The sequence below is a fragment of the Aedes aegypti genome, chromosome 2 (assembly GCF_002204515.2).
Source record: "Aedes aegypti strain LVP_AGWG chromosome 2, AaegL5.0 Primary Assembly, whole genome shotgun sequence".
Lineage (NCBI taxonomy): Eukaryota > Metazoa > Arthropoda > Insecta > Diptera > Culicidae > Aedes > Aedes aegypti.
In genome coordinates, this window is record NC_035108.1 from 213,559,714 (window position 1) to 213,586,946 (window position 27,233).

At 37.6% G+C, this 27,233-nt stretch overlaps 2 protein-coding genes across 3 annotated transcripts; one reads left to right on the forward strand and one right to left on the reverse strand.

Moving 5' to 3' along the window:
* Window positions 1-1,032: 1,032 nt before the first annotated feature.
* On the forward strand, window positions 1,033-12,421 carry LOC5576971 (UDP-glucuronosyltransferase 2B15). 2 transcript variants are annotated; one of them, XM_001663016.2, is made up of 4 exons: window positions 1,033-1,248; window positions 1,511-1,740; window positions 11,104-11,600; window positions 11,664-12,421. In XM_001663016.2, exons 1-4 carry the CDS (start codon window positions 1,133-1,135, stop codon window positions 12,396-12,398), a joined length of 1,578 nt encoding a protein of 525 aa, XP_001663066.1. In that variant the 5' UTR covers window positions 1,033-1,132; the 3' UTR covers window positions 12,399-12,421. The 2 variants fall into 2 exon arrangements, with proteins under 2 accessions (XP_001663066.1, XP_021699604.1); XM_021843912.1 differs by lacking the exon at window positions 1,033-1,248 and adding an exon at window positions 1,347-1,365.
* LOC5576970 (UDP-glucuronosyltransferase 2B15) lies at window positions 12,362-26,242 on the reverse strand. The gene is made up of 5 exons (XM_001663015.2): window positions 26,058-26,242; window positions 25,772-26,001; window positions 25,423-25,714; window positions 24,789-25,338; window positions 12,362-12,799 (listed from the first exon to the last, which is right to left on the reverse strand). Exons 1-5 carry the CDS (start codon window positions 26,165-26,167, stop codon window positions 12,425-12,427), a joined length of 1,557 nt encoding a protein of 518 aa, XP_001663065.1. The 5' UTR covers window positions 26,168-26,242; the 3' UTR covers window positions 12,362-12,424.
* Window positions 26,243-27,233: the final 991 nt, after the last annotated feature.

Below are 27,233 nucleotides of genomic sequence, written 5' to 3' on the forward strand. Positions count from 1 at the left end.
CCTACTTTTACAGAATTAAAACGGTTTAGTATCCAACAAATGTAGAGCCGGTTCAGTCCGAGTCGCCGCATCCGGTACGTTCTAAACGTTGCAAAACTATTCATTTATAATATTGAATATAGATCTTAGTGATTTATGCAAATTAAAATGATTACCATTGGATATAAATAAAGCTAACTTGGCATGTCCCAAAAAATCACCTTTTTTACCCGACTTGACCCAGTGACCCACCGCTTTAACTTCGGCTACAGGTATATTCCAGAATTCCTCTGACCACTTTTATAAACTAGATAGGTGGGCCAGTATACTGACAAAAAATTATTTGAATCCGTTAAGTATTCACTGAGCGTTCACCGTTTTAGTATTTTTGCTTTCACTCAGGCCTATACGGGTTAATTACAAGTTTACATTAGAAACGCATGCATGAGTGGTCAATCTTTTATTACAGTATCATCAACATATATTGCCTGCAAAACACTTTTCGGGGTAATCGCACATTCGGGATAATGGAATGCAGGGGTCGTTTTTGATCTTTTACTCTTCAGGATTTACGTTGTGCACATTCTGTTTGATGCTTTTATCAGCTCCTACTCTTTCGAAGACTTTTTTTATTGGATGTCTCAGTAATTAATAGTCATTGACTTTTTTCACAAAAATAGCAAGACTTCTAAATAGGCAACATTGCAGTAACTTGCGTGAAAGACAGGACATATAAATCATGGATTTTATGTTTAACAGCATATATCCAGTAACCAAATAATTTCGATTCAATAAGTATTTTGTTGATTTTGTATGTTAAAATTGGTAGAAAATTAGTGTGAGTTAGTTTGTCTGATTCTATCACAGACTACAACTACGGAAATCAAGTAATTAACGCCAAACTATATGAGGGTCCGAAGTATATTGGTTTCCCTCTACCAGTAGAACAGAAGCAAAACAGAATCTATAAATTCCCTTAGGCATAACATTCCTAATAATAGCATGCATCAGACACTAAACAACAGAACGACTCCCTTTGTTGAAATGAATCTATCTCACCAGTTGAACACTTTTTCATGCATTTCTTCAAACGGTTCGATTTTTCGGCAGTCATTGGTTGTATATCGGTGAAAGTGAGCGTAATTTCCAGGTTATGATGTTATATTTTTCACGAGTTTCGATTTATCTCTTAGTTTTGTGTCTTAGTTCTGCACATGGTGACAATGTTCTTGTATTGATGGGAGTACCATCACCTAGTCATTTCATTTGGTATGTGGACAAGAGAAATCTTGCAAGATTTATGACAACAACCTTGTTCTTTCTGAGCCATTGAATATTATTTGACAACGCTATGGTGGAGAGAAGTTAATCGTGTATTGCTCAGTGGTGATAATTTAGGCGATTTTTCATTCATTTACTCAGAAATAACAAACTGTAAACGTTACTACCGATGGATCTTAAAGCGCTATAAAAAATATGCCTAAGTGGTAGTACATTATCAGCTCATTCGGGGTTTTTTCCTTTCTTTAAGGATTAGACCAGTAATTAACCAACTAGCAGCAAATGGTCATAATGTGACAGTGCTTTCTGTTAACGTTGATCGTGATCCACCTAAAAACGTTACGTACATCCATCTAGAAGAGACGTATAATGTATTGTATGGGAATACAAATGTTTTCAACAATATTATGGAGAGATCGAAGGATAATCCATTTCAAGCGGTGATATCGGCATACAAATTTTGCACTCTGGCGTGTCGAGGTAAGTGAAATGATAGCAATTGACAAGAAATGTGAGGAAATAGTATCAATTTCAGTTGCAGGATAAATCAATATAATATGCTTCAACAGTTTTAACATTAATTACACCGGTCAGAGATTTTGAATCACATTTTTCTGGGTTGAGATTTGAGTTTCGAGAAAACGTATTGTCTGAAGAAAAAATCAGTCTTTGGGGAACTCCTGTAAACAACTAAAACAGCTAAGAATGTCGTGTTTGCTCTAAATGCTTTAGGTGAAACAGTTTGGAATCAAACTTTTAGGATTGCACTAGAAATTTAAAGGCACTAATCTCGCAAAGAAACCATCCAACAACAGTGCAAGTTTTATTTTGGCATTATGCTCAAACAGAAAGCTTAAAATAAGAAGATTCGAAACGTTATTCTTAGTGTTCAATGAGCACTTCCACAGTTATTAACTGAAAGCTTTCTTTGTCAAATTTGCTGTTTTCGCATTCGTATATCGTGTGGCAGGTACGATGATACTCTATGCCCAGGGAAGTTAAGGAAATTGTCATTACGAAAAAATCCTGGACTGATAGGAAATCCGACAGATTTTGTTACTCAGTGCGTTTTTTCTAGCAAAATGTGTAATAATTTTGGCTGCTTAGTTGTTACAATAACAGAAATTTGAACACAATTTCCTCTACACTAAACAAAATTTAAAAAAATGTTAAAATTTAAACAAAAATGTAACTCATTATGTTTCAAATCAAACAAAAACATAAATCATTTTGTCATCTTCCATGACTGAATCATAACAAAATTTGTTATGAACAATTTCTCTCATTTTTTTTATAAAAAATTGAAATTTTTAAAAATTTGGTCATATAGCGTAGGATGGTCAAACGCTTTAAAATATTTTTTAAAGGTTTTAAAATTTTTGATGATTTACAAAATAGGTTGATATATTCAATATATAAACCTGATTGTACGTAGAATAAATTTCAATTAATTTAATCCTTTTTTCCATATATTTTACCGTTTTCAAGTTATTGAGAATTTTATACAAACATGTGCATATTTTCAGCATTTTGTCTCATTTCGAATGTTATTTGAGGTGTCCAAGTTAGTACTGTGCTAATCATAATTTATAAACACTAATAAAACATCCGATACTGTATTATAAAACATATAGAAGTACTTTCATATTTTTAAATTATAAAAAAACGGATAATAATGTTTTGAGCAAGTAGATTTTATAAGGTATTTACTTTGTAGTATCAAATATCTTACACGATATTTTTGGCTTATTGTAGATATCACTGTGTGTACAGCCATTTCATGAAAAATCGATCTAGTGGGTCACCGAATTCCGTGAAAATTTGCTATTTTGTTCCTTGTCCGAAATAAGGAAACACGTATTTTTGGATTTTTTGATTAGGGTGACAATTTCCAAAATAGGGTGACCAGAAAAATCGCGATTTTCTGAATGTTTAACACAATTTTTGTGAAATCTTATTTTTCCTGAAAAGTCTAAATCTCTAGCCTTCATTTCGTCCAAAAAGATTGAAAATCGGTCAAACGGTTCAAAAGTTATAATTTTTTAAAAAATATTTTTTTTTGCAAAATCGCGATTTTTCTGGTCACCCTATTTCGGAAATGGTCACCCTAATCAAAAAAATCCAAAAACACGTGTATCCTTATTTCGGATAAGGAATAAAATAGAAAATCGGTTTTTCATGGAATGGCTGTATATATATTTTTTTTATATATATTATTTATTTATTGGATGACATCAACAGACAAAACAGGTCCCAATGATGTATAACTTATGTATATCTTATTCTAGTTTAACAAATATGAAGCAGTTACTAACAAAATTACAATCAACGATAAAAATACAACAACATAAAACAACATTATTCGTCAAGAAATGAAAGAAACACGGTTTTAAACTTTCTCCGGATCGTTTGTCGGGAGAGGTGAAAGTCGAAAACAGAAGCGACCCTGTTAAACACTCGATTGATGCCTATGTAGGCGCTCTGTTGTCCAAAGTTTGTTCTCCGGAAAGGAAGTCGAAGCATCGTATTGTTTCGTAATACTCTTGGGTGGACATTCAAATCTAGTAACTGCAGAAGTACAAGACAGTCGATTCTCCCCTGCAATGTGTCTGCTACAACCATAGCTCGTGCGATATCCCTACGTAGCTGAAGAGTCTCAAGATCAATTAGTTGGCACCGACTTCTGTAACTCGGCAACCGAAGTGGATTCCAAACTACACTGCAGTATTCAAGTGTTGATCGGACCAGCGAGCAGTACAGCGATTTCAGACAATATACGCTAGTAAAATCTTTGGCAACGCGAAATATGAAGCCCAATGTCCTCGAACGCCTTCGCAACTATGTACGCCACGTAACTACCTTTTCCTGAACAGCCTAGATAGCCGTGTAGTGTCGGCAGCGGTTGTTTCAATTGGCTAAGAATCAACACTACGGACTGCCTGTTCCGGTGGTAAAAGTCCACCTAACAAGTGACCCCTAATTCATGTGGCTTTAAGCTTACCGTGCCTAAGAATGAATGGTTAGGGGGGTCTAAATAAAACCTAACCGCAAACGGAGCCTCTGGAGTACCAGGGCGCCCTCTACAGTATTATGCCCTTCCTGTGCTACCCGGAGCAATGGTGCAGGTGACCTTGTGTTTCTCCGAGATAATCGGCTGCCCTTCTTCAGCCTCAAGCCTGAGGATAAATAAGGGTGGGATTATTAATACGTTGAAATTTAGTTTAAATTTTCACCTCTATGGTTTCGCATTATGCGTATTACACATCTGTGCTTTTCGCCTTTGGCGACTTTTAAGAGATACCGATCTGGTTTTTTTCGGTGCTGGTCTTGTTCGTTCTGAGATTGCGAAAAGCTTAATCCTGCCTAGTTTGGGTAGTGGCTACGGTTAGGATAGCTTAGTTAAACCAATCTTCAGCATAGAATATCAGCAACGATCAATCTTTGTAGACTCATGCAAATGGTACAGTTCAAATGGCGCAAAAACCTTCCCCAGCAACACACATGTTATATTTGTGTTTTATCAACTGATATATGACCAAAATTAGTCATTTATTAGTTGATAATACACAATTATAACATGTGTGTTGCTCGGGTTACTTTTGTGTACTTTTATCTAGGTAACCTTGTGGACCCAGTTTTTGTTACTTTCAGAAACATGAAATGGCAAACTCGCGTGCCATACCTCGTGCATGTGTGCTCGTAAATAGCGCTGACGTTGCTACACTCATTTCTGAGTTAACAACCAGAGATGTATGTGCTGTCACAATTGATATTTCTGTTGATGACCTCAATAGGAAATACGTCTTTTGTTTTGTGGTGTATTTACCACATGATGAACCATCCCCAATGGATGATTTCAAACGAGTTGTTGTTCACTGCCTATGAAAAGGTCGTCTGCTGATTGTGGGCAGTGATGCTGATACTCATCACATCATCTGGAGCAGCTCAAATATCAATTTGAGAAGCTCCAGTCTGATGGAATGCTTAAGTAGTTCAAATCTTGGATTACTTATTTCAGGGAATCGCCCAACCTTCATGGTATCTGCTAGAGAAGAAGTGTTAGACGTTAGAGTTGACGTCTGGCTATTTTTTAAGGAATATGTAAGATAGTCAGGCTGCTTTTAAAGCTCTTGCTTCGGCCAACTCAAGGTCTAAGCTTGTTATCGCACGTCGAACTCAATTTGAGGAACAGAATTCAGTGAACTCTGTAAAACTTATATGGGTCCTTGCAATTCTTCCATTACTGGGAATGAATTGGCTTATAAATTAGCTCGCATTATCACCTGATATGTAACTATTCAATCTTCGCGTAATTGCGATTCCAATTACTTGATTAACACTTATTAAGTGAAACTGATTTCAGAAACCTGAATCTTCAGGACATTCTGTTATTCTTAACCCGCTGTGGTAATGAGCTATAGGCTCTCTTTACGCTCATGCGTTTTGCAGTGTCCTTTTTAGGGTGCTGTTCGAACCCATTGTGGTATGGAGCTACATGCTCTCATTTCGCTTATGCGATTTTCCCTCTTCCAGGGACCCTACTCCTATTTCCTCCCATCTTTCCCTTCCCTTTCCTCTCCCATCGGGTAGATGATGAAATAGGCTCAAATATGGCGATGGCACAAATCTCCCAAATGGCGAGGAACGTGCCTCTGGAGCCGGCCTTCTGATACCTGATACCTGATACCTCGATGCCTTCGCAACTACGTACGCCACATGATGCTTAAAAGTGAGTTGTGGGTCAAGAATCACTCCAAGATCTTTCACACTATCAACGCGCTGAATCACAGTGTTGTAGAGTTCGTACCGGAAAACTACAGGTCTACGAATACGGACAAAAGAAATCACAGAACATTTTCCGGGATTAACGGTCATTCGATTCAGGGTGCACCAGCTGGCAAATGCATGAAGATCCTGCTGAAGGCACATTGCGTCGTAGTCCGAATGAATTCGTCGATAGATCTTTAAATCATCTGCGAAGGATAACCGAGGCCCCTTGAGAGTGTAGTGAACATCGTTGAAGTATATCAAAAATATTAACGGTCCCAAGTGGCTGCCTTGAGGAATTCCGGATGTAGCTAGAAATTCATTGGATTGAAAACCTTCAATGGTAACCGTCAGTTTACGTCCAATGAGGTACGAATGGAGCCAGCGTAGCATGTTGCCGCTAATGCCGAACCTTTCCAATTTAGCCGTTGCGATAGCGTGGTTAATCTTATCGAAAGCGGCTGTCAAGTCAGTATAGATAGCGTCCGTTTGCGCTCCCTCTGCGAAACTGTCAGCAATGTGCGACGTTAGGCGTATTAGATTGGTGGCCGTCGATCTACCCGAGATGAATCCGTGTTGATCGTCGCTTAGGTGATTCTTACAATGTGTCATCAGTGGGTCCATTACCACGAGCTCGAACAGTTTGGAGATGGCACACAAAGACGAGATCCCTCGGTAATCATTGACGTCTTTGCGTTCACCCTTTTTATGCACGGGAAACACGGAAGCATTTTTTCATAATGACGGAAAGGCTCCGCTAATAAGGGATAAATTAAACACATGTCGAATAGGAACGAGCAAGCTATCAATATGCCTCTTCAGGAAAGCAGAAGGAATGCCATCCGGACCAGGTTTCATCGTCGATTTCAATTGAGAGGCGGCTCGGGAAATCATGTCATCGTCGACGGTGAGGGTAGCCCACGAATCGTTGACCAACGGAACGTTGCTGGCGGCTTGAGTAACGAGTACCTCAGGAATTACTTCATCACAAAAGGTGCTAGAAAACTTTTGAGCGAAGAGTTGGCAAACGCTTTGAGGCTCTGAAGCGACATCTCCATTTAAAAAACAAAGATGGAGGCAGACCAGACACTTTTCTTTGCTCATTGACGTATCTCCAAAAAGATTTCGGTTTTGCTGTAAGGTCTCGTTGAACTTGTTGCTGATAGCGATTGAAGCAATGTCGACTTGTTCTCTTATTGGCGGCATTTAACCTAACATATTGGTCGCGCATCCGCGGAGTAGGGTTTTTGGTGTAGCGTCTTAATGCGGTTCTCTTAGCGGTTTTCATCGTGCGATGCTTCCTGGTTTGCCATGGCAAACCCTTACTGGCAAGAGTTTTTTTGGGAACATGCCTCTCGATCACGTGTCCGAGAATGTGAGCAAGAGTCGAAACAGCATTGTCCACGTCACGAGTGTCGAGAACTTCTGTCCATTCAACGGCGGCGAGGAATTCCAGAATACCTTCATGGTCAGCTTTTGTGAAGTTATACGTCACTTGGGCGATTGATACACTTGACGATTAGCTTGAGCACCAGAGGTGGATGGTGGTTGACTTGCTTTACCAATGATGAGGGTGCATTGGATATGGGCGGAGCGACATCTTGAGCACTGACGAAGCAAAGATCGAGGCTTCGGAGATTCTCATTGGTTACGTGGTTGATCTGTCGAAGAGTTGCTGTACTGTAGCCATCGAGAAGTCGAGAAGCGGCGGAGTGGACGTGTGAATGGTTCATATCTGGGTGAAGGAACCCATTGCCAGATGATATCCAAGATATTCCAGGTAAGTTAAAATCGCCAAGCACAACGATTTCATCCATGGGCTTTGCGATTTCGATCGCGGATGTAACAGACTGCAGGTGAGTTTCAATCAGCGTCTCATCACGCGCTCGATCGGGTGCAATGTAAATCCCACACAGAAATAAGCTGTGACCAAAGAACTGAACGTGCACCCATAATTGCTCGGTGCTACACCAAAGATCATTTTCGATAATATTGGCCTTAAGTTTCTTCTTCACCGCGATCAGGACGCCATCCCCGGTAGACTTACGACTGTTTCTTGGGTTGCGGTCACAGCGGAAGACTTCGTATTCCGGTGTGAAAACCTGGGTTGAAATAGTGCGTGTGTCGAGCCAGGTCTCAGTCAGCACAATAATATCGTAGCAGTCGTCGGATGTCACTAAGAGGTATTTGTCTACGTCGCAGTTCATTCCACCTGCTATCGCTATTGAAAATTTTTAATATTATGATCTTTTTGATAACAAATGGGATGGGAAAACGGTTTTGACCCAGTTTGTGCTCTCCGAACCATTGTGCTCAAACATGAGAAGAAGAAATCAAAGAAGCCGAGAAAACAAGCCAGTTGTCAGTGAGCTGTCTTCTCTCTCTTCTCTGTGCCCAAACATGAGAAGAAGAAATCAAAGAAGCCGAGAAAACAAGCCAGTTGTCAGTGAGCTGTCTTCTCTCTCTCAGTTGTTGCTGTCGCGGCTGCAGCGAGTCGCGAAAAATAGTTTGATTCACGGCACAAAACCAGCACTATTCACGTCAATCTTGATTTCCCAACACGGCGAGTTGATACACGGAGTGATTGAATTATATTCGAGCAATTAAGGTAAGTAATTTCACTACGAAAAACTGATACGAATCGGCAACGATCAAAACATCAATCCATACAAACACACACATATTATATATTTATAGAAGAACTGCGGAGGAACCTCTTACGTTATACCTACTCTTTTCATCCCGTGATGTATCTTACTAAATTGAAGTTATCGCGAGGTGCACCATAGGGGAATTGGTGGTTAAATGAACAGGGGTGGTAAAATGAACACCGTCCCTTTTGCCGAGAAAAATCAAATTTCAATGAATTTTCACCATGTCGGGTTGATGCGGAAGTTAATTGAAGTGAAAATATCAACGAAAACTAAGAATTTAGAGACTCACGTTTGAAAATTAGAACTGGCGTAACTTTTCGCTCGGAGGTCTTGAGGTTTTTCTGTCAGGTGAACATCGTTGTGATATGATGTCAATTCTGATATTTTTTTAATTCTTCTTGAATGGGTTACAATCCTTATTGGGTATATTTCCGGATATGCAATGAAAATTTTCAAAAATATTTGTTTTGCTCACATTTTTTGCATGATGTTCATTTTACCACCAACAGCTGTTCATTTTACCCACATAGTGCATGTTAAATGAACATTTTTATCATATTTTGCTAGCGATAAAAACATGTCAAAATTTAGCTATTTCAGTCTGAATTCGTGTCACTGCATTAGATAACATCCCTACCTCTGATGTTGTGTGATAGAACTATAAAAATTTCTCGTTTTTCTATTAGAAATAAGATGATATCCTTAAGGTGTTCATTTTACCACCCCTTCCCGTATTTGTGTTAATAGCTGTCAAATAACTATCGTTTCTGTAATTCTTTTTCTGCGATTGAGCGGAGGAGTTTTTTTAATTTGCTTAGCGTTTTCCACTTTCACTTTTAAATATTTTTTTTCATTTTGTGGCGCGATTTTTTTTTAAATTGATGGAGGTGCAGCTTTTAGAGAACTCAAATATTGCTTCATGGTTTGTATTTTCCGGTACAAGCTCTACAATATAATTCATTGTCCAGCCTGCTTTATTTATAAATACACATTCTAAATCCACTCTTATGGTATTGAAAAAAGGGCGATTTAAAATTCAGATCAATTTTCTCCAGTTTCTAATTTCTGGAATACTTGTTTTCGTTCCCTAGTTAAGTTATTGATTTCATCTTGGCTGAAAACAAAACTAAGAGCATATAGAACAATTTATGCAAAAAAAAAAAGATGGAAGTTGTACCGGTGTAGCTGGTTCGCGATCTGCTTATGCTATCTCTGGAGATGCTGATACAGATGACGGTGACGAGGACAAGGACGTAGACAACGTCGAGAACGTAGATGACGTAGATGAACGAACTCCACACAGGATTTGTTTATGCGGCATGCGTACGACACGTGGCTGCTTCAAAATCTGCAGGCAACGATATCTCCGACCAATGACGGACTCGTCAGCTCTGAACAAAGCACTCAATTTCTTCACCGTCATCGAAAAGTCGAATTCCTACGGCACTTTCGGTAGAATAAAACTGACGTACCTTTCGGTTTCCGACATTCTCAGCTTCCGCATCAGCAAACGCACTTTTGCTTCACCGTCGGGCATTACGACCGAGAATCGATCCCAGACACCTTCAGCATGGCTTTGCTTTGTAGCCGCAGACTCTAACAAATTGGCTAGGGAAGGCCCTAGCTGTCTGTGCATTTTTATGAGTGAGCGAAAAAATATTAAGCAGAGAGACAACAAAAAATTAGCGAGGAAGATGTGGCATAAAACCAGGCAATGGACATGCCCTATATCAACTGCAGCGATTTGCAGTAGACAGGATGGACGGGCCCGATCTATCTGACAAGCCAATCGAGCCCTCTGTCACCATAGAAGATGGTGTCTCCATCATGTCGATAGCCTGCATAAAACGCAACAGAGGAAAATTACATCAAAATAGCGTCATTTTAACTCCGCGAGGCCTGTTTTGTTTGGGCAGGTCATTCAAGAGTTCTTTTGAAGTGTGAGTAAAGGTGAACATATTAGAAAGAGAGAAAGAGTATTAGAAAATCCTCACACTCCCGCTCGAATCGTTTGAAGATTTGTGCTGCGAATTTTGTGTTAAATTTTTACTTTCCAGTTTATCTTCTCCATCTTCATCATCTTTTCTCTCCTAGTTCATCTCGAAACCAACGGCTTTACTTCCCATCCGAAGGAAGTCGTCACTCTGAACCAGGAATAGGGTGCCATATCTTTCGGTGCAACACGCGCTGCTGTATTACAGCACCTTAAATTTGAAAGAAACTTGCACTTGGCAGTTTTTCAAAACGAAAATTTCAAAGGGAAATGTCATGTTGGATAGCCACCAACACATGCGCGAAGTTTCATTCGCGTTTTTTGCTTTCTAGGCAAAGCTAAAAAGTGGAAATATTTTTGCGCCATTTAACATACATTTCTTATTACATGCAAAAAATGATGCATTGAACTATTTTATCATATTTTCAGGATGCACAACTTCCAAAGGATTCAAACTGCTGCTCAACTATCCGGACAATTTTCATTTCGACCTTGTCATCTACGACTGTAGTGCTGGACCCTGCATATTAGGATTCTTGCAGAAATTTGGTTACCCACCCTTGATCAGTGTTTCTGCATTTGGAATTCCACACTACAGCACTCTCATCGTCGGTGGATATAAGCCATCATCACACGTTCCGCACTTTTCACTCACATACGACAGTCGGATGAGTTTCATCGAAAGAGCAACTAACTTTTTAGTGCACAACTTCGACTCATTCTACCGTAGATGGGTTTTTATGCCTCGAATTTGGTCGATTGCACAACCTGCTTTCGAGATTGATCTTCCTGATTTGGAAAGCTTAGAACGCAGTCAGTTGATGTTGGTGAACTCGAACCCTTTACTGGACCATCCCGAAGTTTTACCTCAAAATGTTATTCCAGTTGGTGGACTCCAGATTGCGGAGCCAAAGGATTTACCACAGGTTTGTATAATATAATATATGGATGATAATATTCTTATGACTCGTATTCCTTACTACTTTCAGGATATCCAAAAATTCATCGGTGCAAGCACGAAAGGCGCAGTATTATTTGCAATGGGTACGAACTTCAAAAGTAAGATGTTTACCTCCGAAAGGCAGGCAATGTTCATCGACGCTTTCGCGCAATTTTCGGAGTACAGTTTTCTGTGGAAGTTTGACGAGGATAATATCACAATCCCTATTCCACCCAACGTAATGATCAGTAAGTGGTTACCTCAAAGTGACATTCTTGCGCATCCTCAAGTAAAGGTATTCATCTCGCATTGTGGTTTACTTGGAACATATGAGACAACATATTTCGGAGTTCCAATAGTCGGAATACCTGTTTATATTGATCAGCATAAAAATGCTGCCACACTGGTAAGAAACGGCGGAGGACTCTCTTTGAAACTGGCCGATCTTACTGCAGAATCAATTGAGAAAACATTACGTGAAGTGCTGGAGAACAGCACTTTTAGACTTAATATGCAAAATATGTCGAAACTTTTACGTGATCAACCAGAGAAACCCCTCAATCGTGCTATCTGGTGGATTGAGTGGGTTCTTAGGCATCCTCATGAGTACCACTCACAATCTCCGACGCTCGATTTGGATGTGATATCTGACAGTAATGCGGACGTCATTATATGTTTTCTATGTATTTTGATAACTATTTTGTACATTCTATTGAAGCTATTCAAATATTTAAAAACCTTTAAAAAGTCTGCAGTATCTGAGGACAACAAAAAAGTAAAATAAATCTCTTACATTTAATACAAGTATGATCACTTAGTTTTCTTTTCCCTATCAATATGACGTCCCTTACAAAGGCACTTCTTCAGAACTATGAACACCACTAAAGGAGCTAGAAGGAAAAATCCGATGACATCCACTAGGTTACTCTTCAGGAATCCGAGTTTTAACACCGGTGACTGCAAACCCTCGAAATCAGGATGACGGAGTACCCATTCGATCCACCAAATTGCTCGGTCTAGTGGTTTTTCCGGTTGGTCCCTGAATAGGCTGGATACTTTTTTCATATTCTGCTGGTACGAAGGCGATTCCAGTACTTTATGGACGGTATCATAGATTTGTTTTGTTGAGAGCGTTTGGAAAACGATACGTTCGGCCACACCCATTCGAATGCACTTTTCCAAGTTCTGAAAGATAATATGCAAATGTATTTAAATGTTGAACACTTAAAGCTGGGAAAAATAGATCTAGTAATAGCATTATGATTTTAATATGTACAACAGCTATGCAGCGAAAAGAGCCTATTAAAAAAAGTACAGCCTATTTTAAAATGAAGGTAAAATTTGTTATGAAAGTTCTCAAAACCAATTTGAATCACAGAAATGAGAAACCACAGTTTGAGCCAAAAATATTAAGATTTAGAGGCGCAAGCCACCTTAGGCCTTTCTGAGCCAAGTGGTTAGAGTTCGCGGCTGTAAAACAAAGGTACGCTGAAGGCGTCTGGGCTCGATTCCCGGTTGGTGCAGGATCTTTTCGTAATGGAAATTTCCTTGACTTTCCTGGGCATAGAGAATCATCGTACCTGCCACACGATGTACCAATGCAAAAGTAGCAACTTTGACAAAGAAAGCTCTCAGTTAACAACTGTGGAAGCAGACTCTGTCCTAGTGAGAACGTAATGCCAAGAAGAATAAGAAAAAGATGACGCAAGCGACCTGTACGTGAATTTTGAAGTTAAACTATGTGTCCTTTAGTAAAGTTTTCATAACTTTGTTATTTTCTAACCGATTTTGAAGCACTAAGCATCATTCTTTTTAAAATGAAATGACTGAAAAACATCAAATTTATCTATACGGCTGGTACAAATATTAATTTTCTTTTATGTCACACCCCCCCCCCTAAAAAATCCAAAAATTTTGAAGGGGACAAAAAAAAATTCATAATTTTATTGACAACAGTTAGGTTTTTTTCAGTTTTTAAAGTAGAAAACAGGTCAAATCATAATCCAGAGGTGGATTGAAAAAAGTTCAATAACTATCTTTAAAAATAAATTTTTGTTCCTCCTCGTACCTTCCAAGTCGTCTCTGACATAAAAAAAAATAATATTCGTATCAGCCTGATTAGAACTTATATTTGTTAAAAAAAGTTTTCTCCACATTTTTCCTATTTTTACTCAAAAATTATTTTTTGTTTGACAAATCCTTTGAAGCTTATATAGTTGCTTTAAACTGCGTATACACCATATCAAATTTTTGTTTACTTAGTTATTTAAAAAAAAAACTTTTTGACGAAAGACAATAAATTTTATTAAAAAAAAAACAAATATTTAAAACAACAATTTTAGACGGAAATTAATAAATAAAATAAATTTTTTGGTAGTTAAACGTTATAACTTAAGCTGAAACTGGTTTTTATCATTTTGATCGAGCAAGGGTAGGTAGTAGGCTCGATAGGTAACACTTATTTCCCGGAACAAGAGTTAAAGAGATTCATGTTTCACATATTTATTACAATACTAGTGGTCCCGGGAACCCTCCGTCGTGCCATCAAGTAGGCTGAAGAAAAATGGCATGCAATCTTCCATACAAAATGACACATGATTTTTATCCCGTTTTTACAACTATTCCGAAGACTTCCCTAAACTATATCTGCACACAAACACGTTGGAACCCTTGACTATTGCAACAGTGCAAGAACTGTGAAAAACCGTTGATCCGTTCGTAAGTCATTTCGTGGCATACAAACACCAATCCATTTTCATTTATATAGATAGACTAAACAAAACACAATGTTCTGATCTTATCTTGTGACTCGGAATGATGGACAATCGTGGTGCATACTCATATATTTATTGTAGTAGCAAAGGAATAGTAAGAGCTCTGAATTCTCGCAATTTTCGCTGAAATCAGGCTGCCATCGGCACACATCGTTAGAATCACAATTTAATGACACTGATCGATAGTAAATGAAATATGGGTCATACCACAATATTCCTAATTATTGGACGCAGTGGGTAGAAGGCTCTACAGACAAGGATAGTAAATGCTAAAACTATAGGGTGGTCCTTTCGGTTTTCTCAAATTTGTGGACCTCTCGTACCTCTCAGCTAGCTAAACAGTTCTCTCGATATGGTTCATATTTTCCTTGAAACACAAAGCAAACTTAGTATAGAACAAGGATGTAGCTTTCATTTAAAGCTGAAATTTTTTTGGCGGCCTTTTTGAATTTTTCCACTATTTTGTATTTATTTTTAGAAAACCCGTTTTTCACGCTCGTTTTGAATTCTGAGATCACCATAAGAAAGCTGAGAAAAAAAGTAAGATAGGCTAAAAAACTTGGTGAACAATAGTATTTACTCTTTGAAATGAACGATTTCTCACTCATGTTGTATGATTTTGACGTGTATGTATGTATCAATACAAACATCATATTTTGAACAAGAAAGAAACAAGTTTTCAATCGTTGATTCTTTCTTGGAGTCGATTGAAGACTATGAATGTTATTTAGAGTAAAAATTTAGCGGTCATATTGGATTTTGACGCCATCTTGATTAGCTCTCAAACCCCCAATATCTGACTTTTCATTTAAAATGAGCTTTAAAAAATCATAACTTGGCCAGATATAAATCGATTTTGGATCTTTCGATCTCAAACAAACCGCATACCGTAATTTCGGGTGAAATTGATCACTTTTCAAGGTTTTTCTTGTCTTATTTCTATAATATTGACAATGCCAAACAACTGAATGCAGGAAAACAAGTATGAAGGTGAGCCTCATTGACTCAAGTTCCGAAATTTTAGTGCTAAAAAATATGTCTAAAATAAAAAATCGGGAGATCTCATTTCGGGGTGAAATTGATCACTTATCAATGCTATTATTGTTAGTTTTCAAAACAACTTTACATAATAAATTTGAGCTCCCTGAATCCGAATATGCTTGCCAAATTCTTAGCAATGCAATATTTTTAGAAATAATGAATATCTAAATTTCAAGAATAACGCAGAAAACGCCTAAATGTATGCAATTTCCTAAGGAATTTCTTGATATATTACAGAAATTCAATTATTTCAACCAAATCAACGAACTGGTACGAGTTTTGATTATGAAATCTAGTTTGGGGATATATCTTTAGTATCCTCACAAACTTTCAGGATTATACCATGTCCAAATACTTGTCTAGACCTAGAAGTTTTTTGATGTTTGTCAACACTGCACCGTACAAGATTTTAAAATTTTACATTATTTTCATATAAATAAACATTTTTGAACGCAAAAAACTTCACAACACACAATTTGGACATACTTACGACAAACAACGTTCATTCACTGCAGGTTACATTGATATTTGTGCTCCATTAGGAAGACATAAAATCGAGTGACACAGTGATCAATTTCACCCTACTGATCAATTTCACCCGAATTTACGGTACTCTTAAAGATTTATTATGTTCTGAAAGAAATGGGATTAGCCACTTGGTGCCGAAGTTTTTCCGGATTCAAATGGGGTATTATCATTCCGGAAGTGATGGTTCACGAAGATTTTCCAAGATTAGCGGAAAGAAAAATATTCATTAGGTACTTTCTATTAGCAAAAAGCTGCCAGAAGGTCGAATAATATTGTTTCGCATTGATTCTGGCTATTCCGGACACCCGGTCACCTGCCACCGGTTCCTGAAAGTACCCAAAGAGGACATTTTCTGAAACTTAAAGAATAGAACCGTGCGACGGCTCAAAGCTCATGATTTTTTATTCTGAACATCATAGATATAACGCCAAGGATCAATATGAGGTTCTAGCCTTATCCGGATATCCCGGAATCGGTTCTGACAGGGATACTTTTGTAATCCTACTCACTCATATCATGCGACGGCTCAAAATTCATGATTTTTCATGCTGATCATCATAGCTATAATGCCATGAACCAAGATGATGTTCTGACCACTTCGGGCTACCCTGGAATCAGTTCCGATAGGGCCTCAGAGGGACGCTTTTGTAATCCTATTCATTCATATCGTGTGACGGCTCAAAATTCATGACCCATTTCGGAAATAATATGTTTTTAGATGGCCACTCAATTAAAGCTTTCTGACACGTTTTATGTTTTTTAGATGACAGTTACGGACTTGAAAGATTTGTAAAGTTGGTCTTGTTTGATGTGGACAGGGTTGCCAGTTACGGTGCTCTCGTAGCAACAAATACATTAGCCGATATAAAATCCGTTTATACTAGCAAAGCTTAATGTACTTAAGGTGAAGATGAATCGAAGCCAAACTTCAAATTTTCAACAGCACGAATCTGGAGAACCAAACATCCGTTTGAGCTGAAAACTTAATCGAGTGATCACTAGCTGGTGGTGACCAATCGATTAAGTTTCCAGCTCAAACGGGTGTTCGATTCTCCAGATTTGTGCTCTTGAATATTTGAAGTTTGGCCTCTTTTTATCTTCACCTTAAATGCATCATACTTAATGCATTATGCTTTTGAAAATGGAGGACATTTGAAAAATCGTCTTTATCCGAACAAAAATTGAATTTGTGAAAAAAAAAAAAATACCTTTAGAAAACACTGATTATTTAATCATTTGTTTGTGAAACAGCATAGATCTCTCGAAAAGAGGTAAAAAAAGTGTTTCTGCACGAAAAATATCAAGAGGCGAACTCGTCTTTGGCTAAAAGTCACACAATAGCCAAACAAACCTTATGTTTCTATTTTCTTTACTTAGTACAGAACATAAGATAAGGACAACCTTATAAAGAATGTTTTGTTATGCTCTGCAAATGCAAAGATTTTGCTTTGCAATATTTATGCAAAGATTTTGGATCTGTGTTTTTTAAACATATGAATGATTCATTTATTAAGATCATTGTTTGATTTTTTTATCAAAACATCTTTTTTTCATTGCAGTAGAACGTTTTAGAAAAGATGCAAAGATTGTATGTCTCTTTGAAAAAGATTTCCATAGGTAATCACTCAAAATAATGTTTCCTCTTCCATTTTTTTTTGTTAATAGGTGCTTGTTTGGTTGACAACTTTGCGTAATGTATGCTATAATAATATATGTAATTTAAATTTATGAGTGAGTTATGTGCAAAAACACTCATTGAAAGTCAACATACAAAAGATCACTGCTAACTGTACATGCACAACGAAGTGACGAAAAATAAATCATAAAGATATCTTTTTTAAGGGCCAATTGTAACAAGTACGCTTTGTATTTTAAGAATTATCTCTGTAATATATTGATTAAATGTTTCCAATAAAATAGTTCTGCATGATCCTTCTGTAGAGTTACACTTGGCATACGATTGCTACAGTTACACGCGACTAAGAAAAGAACCCAAGCCAGCCCAAATTGTTACCTCGCGCATAATTGCGATGTCTCTCGGCGGACATCGACACTGCGCATCTAGATTACATTCGCTTTTTGAATAGCGCCCAAATCATTGATTTTAGCGATATTGTTTGTTCGGAGAAGTTTCTTTGTATATTAAAGCGCATCTTTCGACGCAAAAGGTTTTGTGATCAATCCACCTAGCAGTGAGATAGAAAAACTATTTTTTCATAACATTTAGATTCACATATGGTATCTTCGGCAAAGTTGTAGAATTAGCAATTTGAAATAACTTTGTCGAAGACGCGATTATTCTATCTCTTATACTTTTTGAGATACAGTTAAACCTCCATGAGTCGATGTTCCATGACTCGATATCGACTCATGGAACCATACTAAAAATAAAATTTCATGGTTACTATGATGGTCCCCTCAAACAGCTTTCCAAGGGATTTGTTTCCACTACTCGATATTTCCATGAGTCGATGGTCCCTTCAGATATCGACTCATGGAGGTTTCACTGTATATGTTGTATGTGCATGACCCCTAAAAATCATATTTTTTATCATAACTTTTTTTTCCAAGATTTTTAACATTTTTTGTGTTTTCTACAAAGTAGTTTGTCATGAAAAAACCCATGTTTTTGCCAGGGTTGCGATGGATCTTCTTCGTGAACAATGATCGACGCATCTTCGCGATCCAACATTCGCCAAAATTCATTTTTCATTTTTGCGTCACGAAGAGCATCGCAAAAAGCGAACGGATGCAACGTCGAAGAAGCAAAATGAATAGGCCAGGGGAAGTGGTTCACCTAGAGTGAATTTCTGTCAAAGAAAAAGTAGATTTTGTATGAGATTTGACAGAAAAATGAATGACAAGTTCATCCACTTCTCCTGGCCTATACACAGATAAGTGGTTCGCGAAGCCTCTCCCCTCGTTGGATTCATTTATCCACGTGCTGTTCAGTCTCATGATTCATTGCAAGGTTGCTTCTTCTCGTAAAGTCAAACAAACACTCCACGCTAAGCCAGTTCCACGCAGCGCATGTGTTAAAACTACACAGAATGAGGCAACCAATGCAGAACTGGCTGACTGAGTGAAAATCATGAGTAGGTCGCACTAATTCTGTGAGTTGCCGACGTTTTCGCCTTCGGCTGTCCGAGATCGATGGAAAGGGAACTGTCAATGATATCCCGCGTGGTAGCAAACAGTTGGCCGTTGGTAAGATGGGGAGTTTTCTGAGATGTTTTCTAGCGAAAAGCCGGAAGGTGGTCGCAAATGCGAAAGTTTTTTCCCCATTTGCTTCCGCTTCGGCTATTCAAATGAAAAAATCTCTGAAAATCTTTAAAATTGGAATGTTTTTTTTAATGTTTTCAGAAGCAAAACAAAAATGGAAACGAATTCCGCATTCCAAGCGTTCCTCCTCTGTGCGCAATTCACTCATTCAGTTATATTTACCACCGTTTGCACAAAACTGTGTACAGCCCCTTTGCACAGAATCTGTGCTGCACGAAAAGAGGCCAATTTTGTGCGCTCGGCACTCATTTTTGAGCGGAGCAAGTTTAGCGTGATTGTTGCAAGCCCACATGAAGATGATCGAAATGAATATTTTTCTGTTCTTCGCGAAGAGCAGGCGGCGTGGATCGTACCGTTCACATTACCAAGCGATGGAAAATCACCCGATGATAGCGTCGGGAGAAACAGCGATCCGAAAATGAAACACGAACGAATGAAGCGCCCGAACGGTTGTTTGTGTTTATTCGCAGATTCTGTTTTGATGCCTACGAAAATTCATCGTGCCTCGCGTTTCCGATCGTTGTTCAGCAACATTGGTTTTTGCAGAACATATCATCACGCTATCTTTTGAAGTAACAAAGTTATTAATGAATCACTTTTTTTCTACAGGGGTTGTTTAGGCCCCTATGACTGCCTTCGGTGCAAAATGGCGCAGACAACTCTTACAAATCATGAAAGTACATATCTTTCCTATCGGCAGTTGATAAATACTTTTGTCTATAAGGGTCTTTTCATGTTTTTTTACTATCAAACAAATAACCTGTATGAAAATAAATTTGACCGATAATTCCTTTACTTTAAGAAATAGAGAGGTACAATGTTCAGCAAAAATAAGCGTTTTAAGATGTTTAATAGTTTTGTAGGAGACAGCAAATATGTTAAAAATTTCAGTTAAGATTTATGAACAAAAATGATTTTAAACGAGTTTTTTCATACAAATTTGTGTACATTTTGTAAAAAATCGTAACTGTTTTACAAGATTTTTGTAAAAGTTGTAGATCTGGATAAAACCTACAACTTTGCTGAACGCAGCACGCCGTTAACTTTAAAATCTTGTGAGTTACAGACGAATTTGAGTTTTTTAGAAGTATTTTTGAATTGAATTTTCTCAATTTACAAAACTTGCGTTCTCACAGTTTTTGCAGCAAAAGTTGCCTATTGTATATAGCCTTTCGAATGCCACTCAAAGATAAATTTTATCGAACTAACTCCATGAGTTATGGGCATATAAAGATTTCATAGTTTTTCACTTAAATTTGTTTATAGCTTCAAAATCACAAGAATTACAAACTTGCGATATTCAGCAAAAATGTGTATCTTTACTTCTTCTGCAACTCTTCTGAAGACCGCATTCACGTAAAACTGAAAATAAAAAAGATAGAATAAAATAACTGATTTTTGGGTCCATCCCCAAGTAGCAAAGTTAATTTTATGCTATTCTTGAAGTATTCGCTTACACCAATTCTATAAAACTAGAAATTAAACCAGTAACTCTAAAAACCTACACTAACCCAATGATAAACCTCTCATAAGACTAAATTGGCCCATACTAGAGAAGGTGTTGGAAAGTATCTCTTAAAACTTGTAATCATTACTTATGACAATCCTCAACACTTCAATAAACCTTCCACAAGTAGTTCTCAAGACAAGTGAAACTCACAGTATGTTTATCATGTTGGTTTGGCTAACGAATTTATAAATACTTCTTCATAAAATTATCAATCAATAATAAAACAAAATGCAAATTAAAACAACTGTGATGATAACTTTCCGTTTTTTTTCGATACTTACTTGTGTTTTCGGTTGTCACGCTTATTACATCGTGAATATCATGCATGAAACACCCGAAACGCACAACCCGCTCCAGTGTTTCAGGTTTCTTTGATTATAGGAATTTGTATTAGGAACTTAAGTGGTAATGATAGCTTTAAGCCTCCACCGAGAAGTACAATGGTTTATTTAACGCGGCCGATCTTTCTTTCCAAGTTCTTTAAAATTAATCCCTTTCTTGAAGTGGTCTCCTTATGGGAGTGGCGCTAAAGCCATTCACTTACGAACGGGAAGCACGACAGGCTTGCGGGTTACACAATCAAACATTATCTAGAAAAGAAACTACTATTTCATATCCGATTCTAGAAAATGTTAACATCAAACATCTAAAAGCATTTTCAAATACCTAATTGAAAATACACAAACATGTTGAAAGTGATGAAAACATCCTAGAGGAAAAACCTCCTTTATAAAATAGCTAGAAAGATACTAACGAATTAATAATCAGAAATCTGATAGTTGTGAAATTAAATATTCGATTAATTTGAAAAAAGGAGGACATTTTCAGGCCAAAGGAGGACAAGAGAGCACATCTGGTGAGCCTAATTGTGATGTGATGTGTCTTTCGGGATATTTGAGCCTGTGGGGTATTGGTAGAGTCTTGAAATTGAATTTATAACTGGGTCACCATCATGGGCGTAAATAGCCATCCGACTTGAGGGGGGCCACGGCCCCTTCTCATGAGAGATAACAGTCGTAAAGGAATTAGTTAACTTAACAATGCTTGTTTCGAAAATATTTGTAAACCGATTGTAGTCGCGCACTTTCATACAGAGGTAGATCAAAACCTAAAAATCGTCCAAAACCGATTGATCAACTTTTTTAGATACCAAATGTCACTTTTATAAAAAATAGTAAACGTATATAAAAATCTATTTTTTCGTTTTATATTGCCAAGATAACGTATTCAACCCAATCTTATAGATCTCGAATAGAATACAAGGATTTGAAAGCAGACTATAATCAGGATTTTCCTTTCCAACTCGAGTTGAACTAGAATTTTTGCAAAGTTATAAAACAATATAAAGATTTAAATGTATCAGTTCAATCAAGGTTCAAGATCAAAACAAGTCAAAAAATCCCAAGCCTTTGAAAAAGAACGCTTGCTAGTTTGAAAATATGGATTACCATTTCTGTAGCAAATGATTGATTTCTCTAAACATCTCGAAACCAAAATTTGAACATAAGATTGAATAATACCTTTTTTGTTAGAGTGTAAAACTTTAAATCTTAAATCTGCTTGGCTACCATCTTATTGAAGGATTGAAGTTTTTTTTTTGTATTCAAATAAAGCTGTCGTCAGCAAATTACGATACGATAACAGTTATTTGAAGAAAGTATGATGGAAGGTATTTTGCTCATGAATTCATTAATATCCAATTAGAGTAAGGTAGGGCAAACGTTCGATCTTAGTGGTATAATGTCCTTGAACCCCTGAGCAACTTTGCCGAAAACCCGAACTTTCTATCTCTCATGGATCACAAGCTAGAACATGTTTGAAATGCTCAATTTTGCATGCTCACTAGTACCACCTAGCGGCAAAATCGCGAACTAAACTGTTCCCTTTCCGGATGTCCTTGAACCCCTGAGCAACTTTGCCGAAGGCCCGAACTTTCTATCTCTTATGGATCACAAGCTAGCACTAGTTTGAAATGCTCAATTTTGCATGCTCACTAGCGCCACCTAGCGGCAAAATCGCGAACTAAACTGATCGTTTTCCGGATGTCCTTGAACCCCTGAGCAACTTTGCCGAAGACCCGAACTTTCTATCTCTTATGGATCACAAGCTAGCACTAGTTTGAAATGCTCAATTTTGCATGCTCACTAGCGCCACCTAGCGGCAAAATCGCGAACTAAACTGATCGTTTTCCGGATGTCCTTGAACCCCTGAGCAACTTTGCCGAAGACCCGAACTTTCTATCTCTTATGGATCACAAGCTAGCACTAGTTTGAAATGCTCAATTTTGCATGCTCACTAGTGCCACCTAGCGGCAAAATCGCGAACTAAACTGTTCCCTTTCCGGATGTCCTTGATTCTGAACTACTTTGCTGAAGATCGCTTCTTTGCAAGTCGTAAGGATCTCGAGATATAGCAATGTGAAATTACCTGTTTTGAGGTGATGCTAAGCTTTTCAGGGTGATTCAATATTCAGCTGAGTGTTGCAATACTTATTTTAGTGAGTCCGTATTTATGACGGGTAGTGTAGGTACTTGCTATAATTTCGCTATAACATGAGCTCATGCTTGAAAAACAATCTGTTTTTATACAGTAGATTGACATAGATGTAAATAAAGGTCGCCTAACAAACAGATGTTTCATTGGACTTGGTAAAATAAAAAATCTGAGCCAAGAGAAATTTAGGAATGTTTTGTGATTTCACGTGCATAAAATTCTAATGTAAGTGTGACTTACAGAAAATTGATTGCAGTTATGCTTTCTAGATTTATTCAAACTTGCAATAAAACATATGAAAAAAAAACACATATGAAAAACAAAACAGTACATCATTGATATCTCGTCGTTAATCTAGAAACAAGTTTTATATTTTTTTTTACAACTAACGCTACGTCTTCTAATTAACGAAATTTTACATATATATTTAAAATGAAAAAAACATCTCTGAACCGAACTGATGTGGGGACGGACCTAGTGTAGCGGTTACAACACACGCCGATGACCTGGGATCGAATCCCATCCCGGAGATATTCACTTATGACTTATAGTGGCGCCTTCATTAAGAAGGGAAGTAAAGCTGTTGGTCTCGAGATGAACTAGCCCAGGGCCAAAAATCTCGTTAACAAACACAAAAAAATAATTGGTGTAATGTCCATATATCCTACGTAAGACGCCAAAAAATGTTGCGTAAGAAAAATAAATAAATATAAATAAAAAAGGTCATATTATAAATACTTATAAGCGGTTTCTTCACCACCGCTTAGCCCTTAAACCTGGTTTAATCGTATGGGTAAACGTGGTTTACGGCCTAAGCGAAGGTGAAGAAATCGGCCCTTATAGAAGAATAAAAAGCGTGTCTAAAAACAATCTTCAGTATGAACAAGGTTTTACGTTTGTTCTACAGAAACAAATAGTAACATGGTCTTATTATATTTTCAATCTAACAACTTCAGAGAATTGGTATCAATATTACATTTAAAAAAAATGTTGCGACAGTTTTTTCGTACGAATCTACCACTATCTTAGCTTCTCTGTCGTCTACTTACCAGCACTTTATGTCTGTTTCCGACGTCTCGGAGACAAATTTATCGAATGACTCATAAATTTGAATATAAAACATTTGAAAGTTCTCGAAAAATGTATACAAACTAAAGTTCGCATGCTGCACCATTGTTGATTTTTGCGATTGTTTTATGAAACTTTACCATAACTCTCATATACAAACATTTCCCAGTAACAACGATTCATTCTAGATAATTGATCACAAAATATCGCAGCTTATTTTAAAATTTCCTTATGTCGATGATTCCCTCGATCCCTTCACTCTGCATATCAATTTGCTCTCCATATTTCGATATCCTCCTTATTTCGATATCTCCATATCTCGATGGCCAGGCCCCCCCTGGCCCCTCCCTATTTACGCCAATGGTCACCATGGACCATGCTAAGCACAACAAACAGGGTTACTCTGAATTGACCAACTTCATAAATGCACATGATGTTTTTTTTTTAATTTTAGACTAAATTATTAATTTTAACTTACCCGATGCTGATCAGCAATAAAAGGTATTCCAATCATGGGAACACCATGCCAAGTAGCTTCATGCATACTGAGTAATCCTGCATGCGTTATGAAGCCTTTTATCTTTGGGTGGGCCAGCATATCGCTCTGCGGGAGCCATTTCCGTATGATGAGATTTTTGGGCAGCTTCAAATCCAAATCTGATTCAAACTTCCACAGGAAGTTGTAGTCCGGTAGTTGTCTGATGGCATCAATGAACATTTGCTGGCGTTCCTTTCCGAGTTCATCACTTCTGATGTTGGTTCCAAGCGAAAATAGTACGGCACCTTTCTTGCCAGCATTGATAAAATCTTCTATATCCTTGGGAAGCGGTTTGGGTTTCTGAATTTGCAGTCCACCGACAGGAATAAGGTTCGGTGGTGCGGGCTCAGGGAAATCGATGGAATAGTGTGCATTCACTAGGATTATTTTGCTGAGACGATCCATGTTTGGTACGTATGGCATGTCCTTGTACTGGAAGTAGTCTCGAACCATGTGATCCAGCTTGGGGTAGCAGAAAAATGTTCGATATCTAAAAATGGTATAATTTTTAAAACAATGTAAAACCACTAAATACATGAATAATAGCATAAAAAATCCAATATTCAGAACTCACATGTAATCTGTTATGTACAACAGTGTATTATGGACGCGTTGCATGAAGGTCATATCTGTGCCGTATCTCAAAGAGTAGAAAGGAATATAGGCAACGTGTTTATGTCCTCCGATGACGTCGGTCACATAGGGCGGATTGTTGAATGCTGTTACGCTGACCAAGGGTGGATATCCAAATTTGTGCAGCAATCCATGCATACATCCTCCACAGGTCATATCGTGTATCACTAGGTCGAACTTGAAATCGTCCGGGTAATTCTTTACGAATTCCAAACCTTTGGACTTCAAGATACCTGGAGAAAATGTTCAAAGCTTCAAATAACTTTCATTTTATAACTCCATAGTACAACCTTTGCATTCTGTAATAACAAAGTCATTGTAGAATGAAACAATTGACGTTAACACGTTTTCATTGGCCATTTCGAGTAAATCGATGTTGTGCGGTCCGCTGTACAACTCCGGATACGTTTGTTCGAGTTCAACATAGTGAATGTTTTGTGGAGTGTCTTTTTCCACATCTGCGGAAATTATGGTCACATTGTGTCCTTTGGCCCCTAATTCATGTGCAATTGCCCGATTCCTAAACAGAAAATATACTTAATTTAGGAGCATTTAAATTTAAATACAACTTCTTACCAGATATGATGACTTGGACTAGCTACTCCAAATAAGCAGAGAATATTTGCTCCAAATGCAACTTCTACTGATAGTATCACGGCAAGTAAAACACATGCAACTTTCGCCATTCTGTGCACTGATTTGAGGGCAAGTATTCACGCGGCCTACATTGCTTGACACCGAAAGACCAACTAAATTGAAACTCATTCTCATCAATTGATTCAACGCTAGAAGATAATAAAAAGTGCGAGAACCAACTGAATTCACGGCCGGGCTAAGGTCATACATATCTACGTTATCTTTCCTCGGTGGACGGACACCACTAACAATCATTTTGGACTAACCGGTGCGTTTGGAGGCATATATTCAGTGATAGTGGAGCATAGAGATTTATTTTTAGGTGACATAATATGCAATTAGGGATCGTTGATAAGGGATGTGTACATTAGGGAGGATCAAAATACAAATTAAATTCAACATGTACAAGCTTCATAATGAAAACAGTATACTATCAAATCTTTACCCAATTTGTTGAAAATTTGAAGGTGATGCTAAAAAGTAGAATATAATTTGAGTATATATACACTAGAGTGATGCCAATTTTGAAATATTGGCTCCCCTATGCTTAAATGATTTTGATTATGGTAAATAACATCCTCCCAAAGTTTGAAGTGATTCGGAAAAAAAAATGACTGTGCACACGCTATTTGAAGTTTATATGGTAGGCCCAGATAGTCGTAGCGGTAAACGCACAGCTATTCAGCAACACCAAGCTGAGGGTCGTGGGTTCGAATCCCACCAGTCGAAGATCTTTTCGGGTTGGAAACTTTCTCGACTCCCAGGGCATAGAGTATCATCGTACCTGCCACACATTATACAAATGCAAAAATGGTCAATTGGCAAAGAAAGCTCTCAGTTAATAACTGTGGAAGTGCTCATAAGAACACTAAGCTGAGAAGCAGACTTTGTCCCAGTTGGGACGTAACGCCAGAAAGAAGAAGAATGGTAGGCTTTAAGTCAGAGTGGACCAAGTGACATTTTGAATATTTTATGAAAAATAGGCTTGAAGTCTAACACTTTGTACATTTTTAACGCGTTAAAATGTTTGTTCAATATTTCTACACATCTTTGTGTTACTTTTAAACAATATAATGTGAAGAGATAATCATGGGAAAGTCATAATCCAAAACTCAA

What these genes read in the sequence shown, in the direction of transcription:
- LOC5576971 (XM_001663016.2), top strand. Translation starts at nt 1,133, where the DNA reads ATGATGTTATATTTTTCACGAGTTTCGATTTATCTCTTAGTTTTGTGT. An exon ending in TCACCTAGTCATTTCATTTG is followed by an intron (nt 1,249 to 1,510) that starts GTATGTGGACAA and finishes CCTTTCTTTAAG; the next exon opens with GATTAGACCAGTAATTAACC. An exon ending in AGCCAAAGGATTTACCACAG is followed by an intron (nt 11,601 to 11,663) that starts GTTTGTATAATA and finishes TACTACTTTCAG; the next exon opens with GATATCCAAAAATTCATCGG.
- LOC5576970 (XM_001663015.2), bottom strand. Translation starts at nt 26,167, where the DNA reads ATGGCGAAAGTTGCATGTGTTTTACTTGCCGTGATACTATCAGTAGAA. An exon ending in TGTTATTACAGAATGCAAAG is followed by an intron (nt 25,715 to 25,771) that starts GTTGTACTATGG and finishes CATTTTCTCCAG; the next exon opens with GTATCTTGAAGTCCAAAGGT. An exon ending in TTGTACATAACAGATTACAT is followed by an intron (nt 25,339 to 25,422) that starts GTGAGTTCTGAA and finishes TACCATTTTTAG; the next exon opens with ATATCGAACATTTTTCTGCT.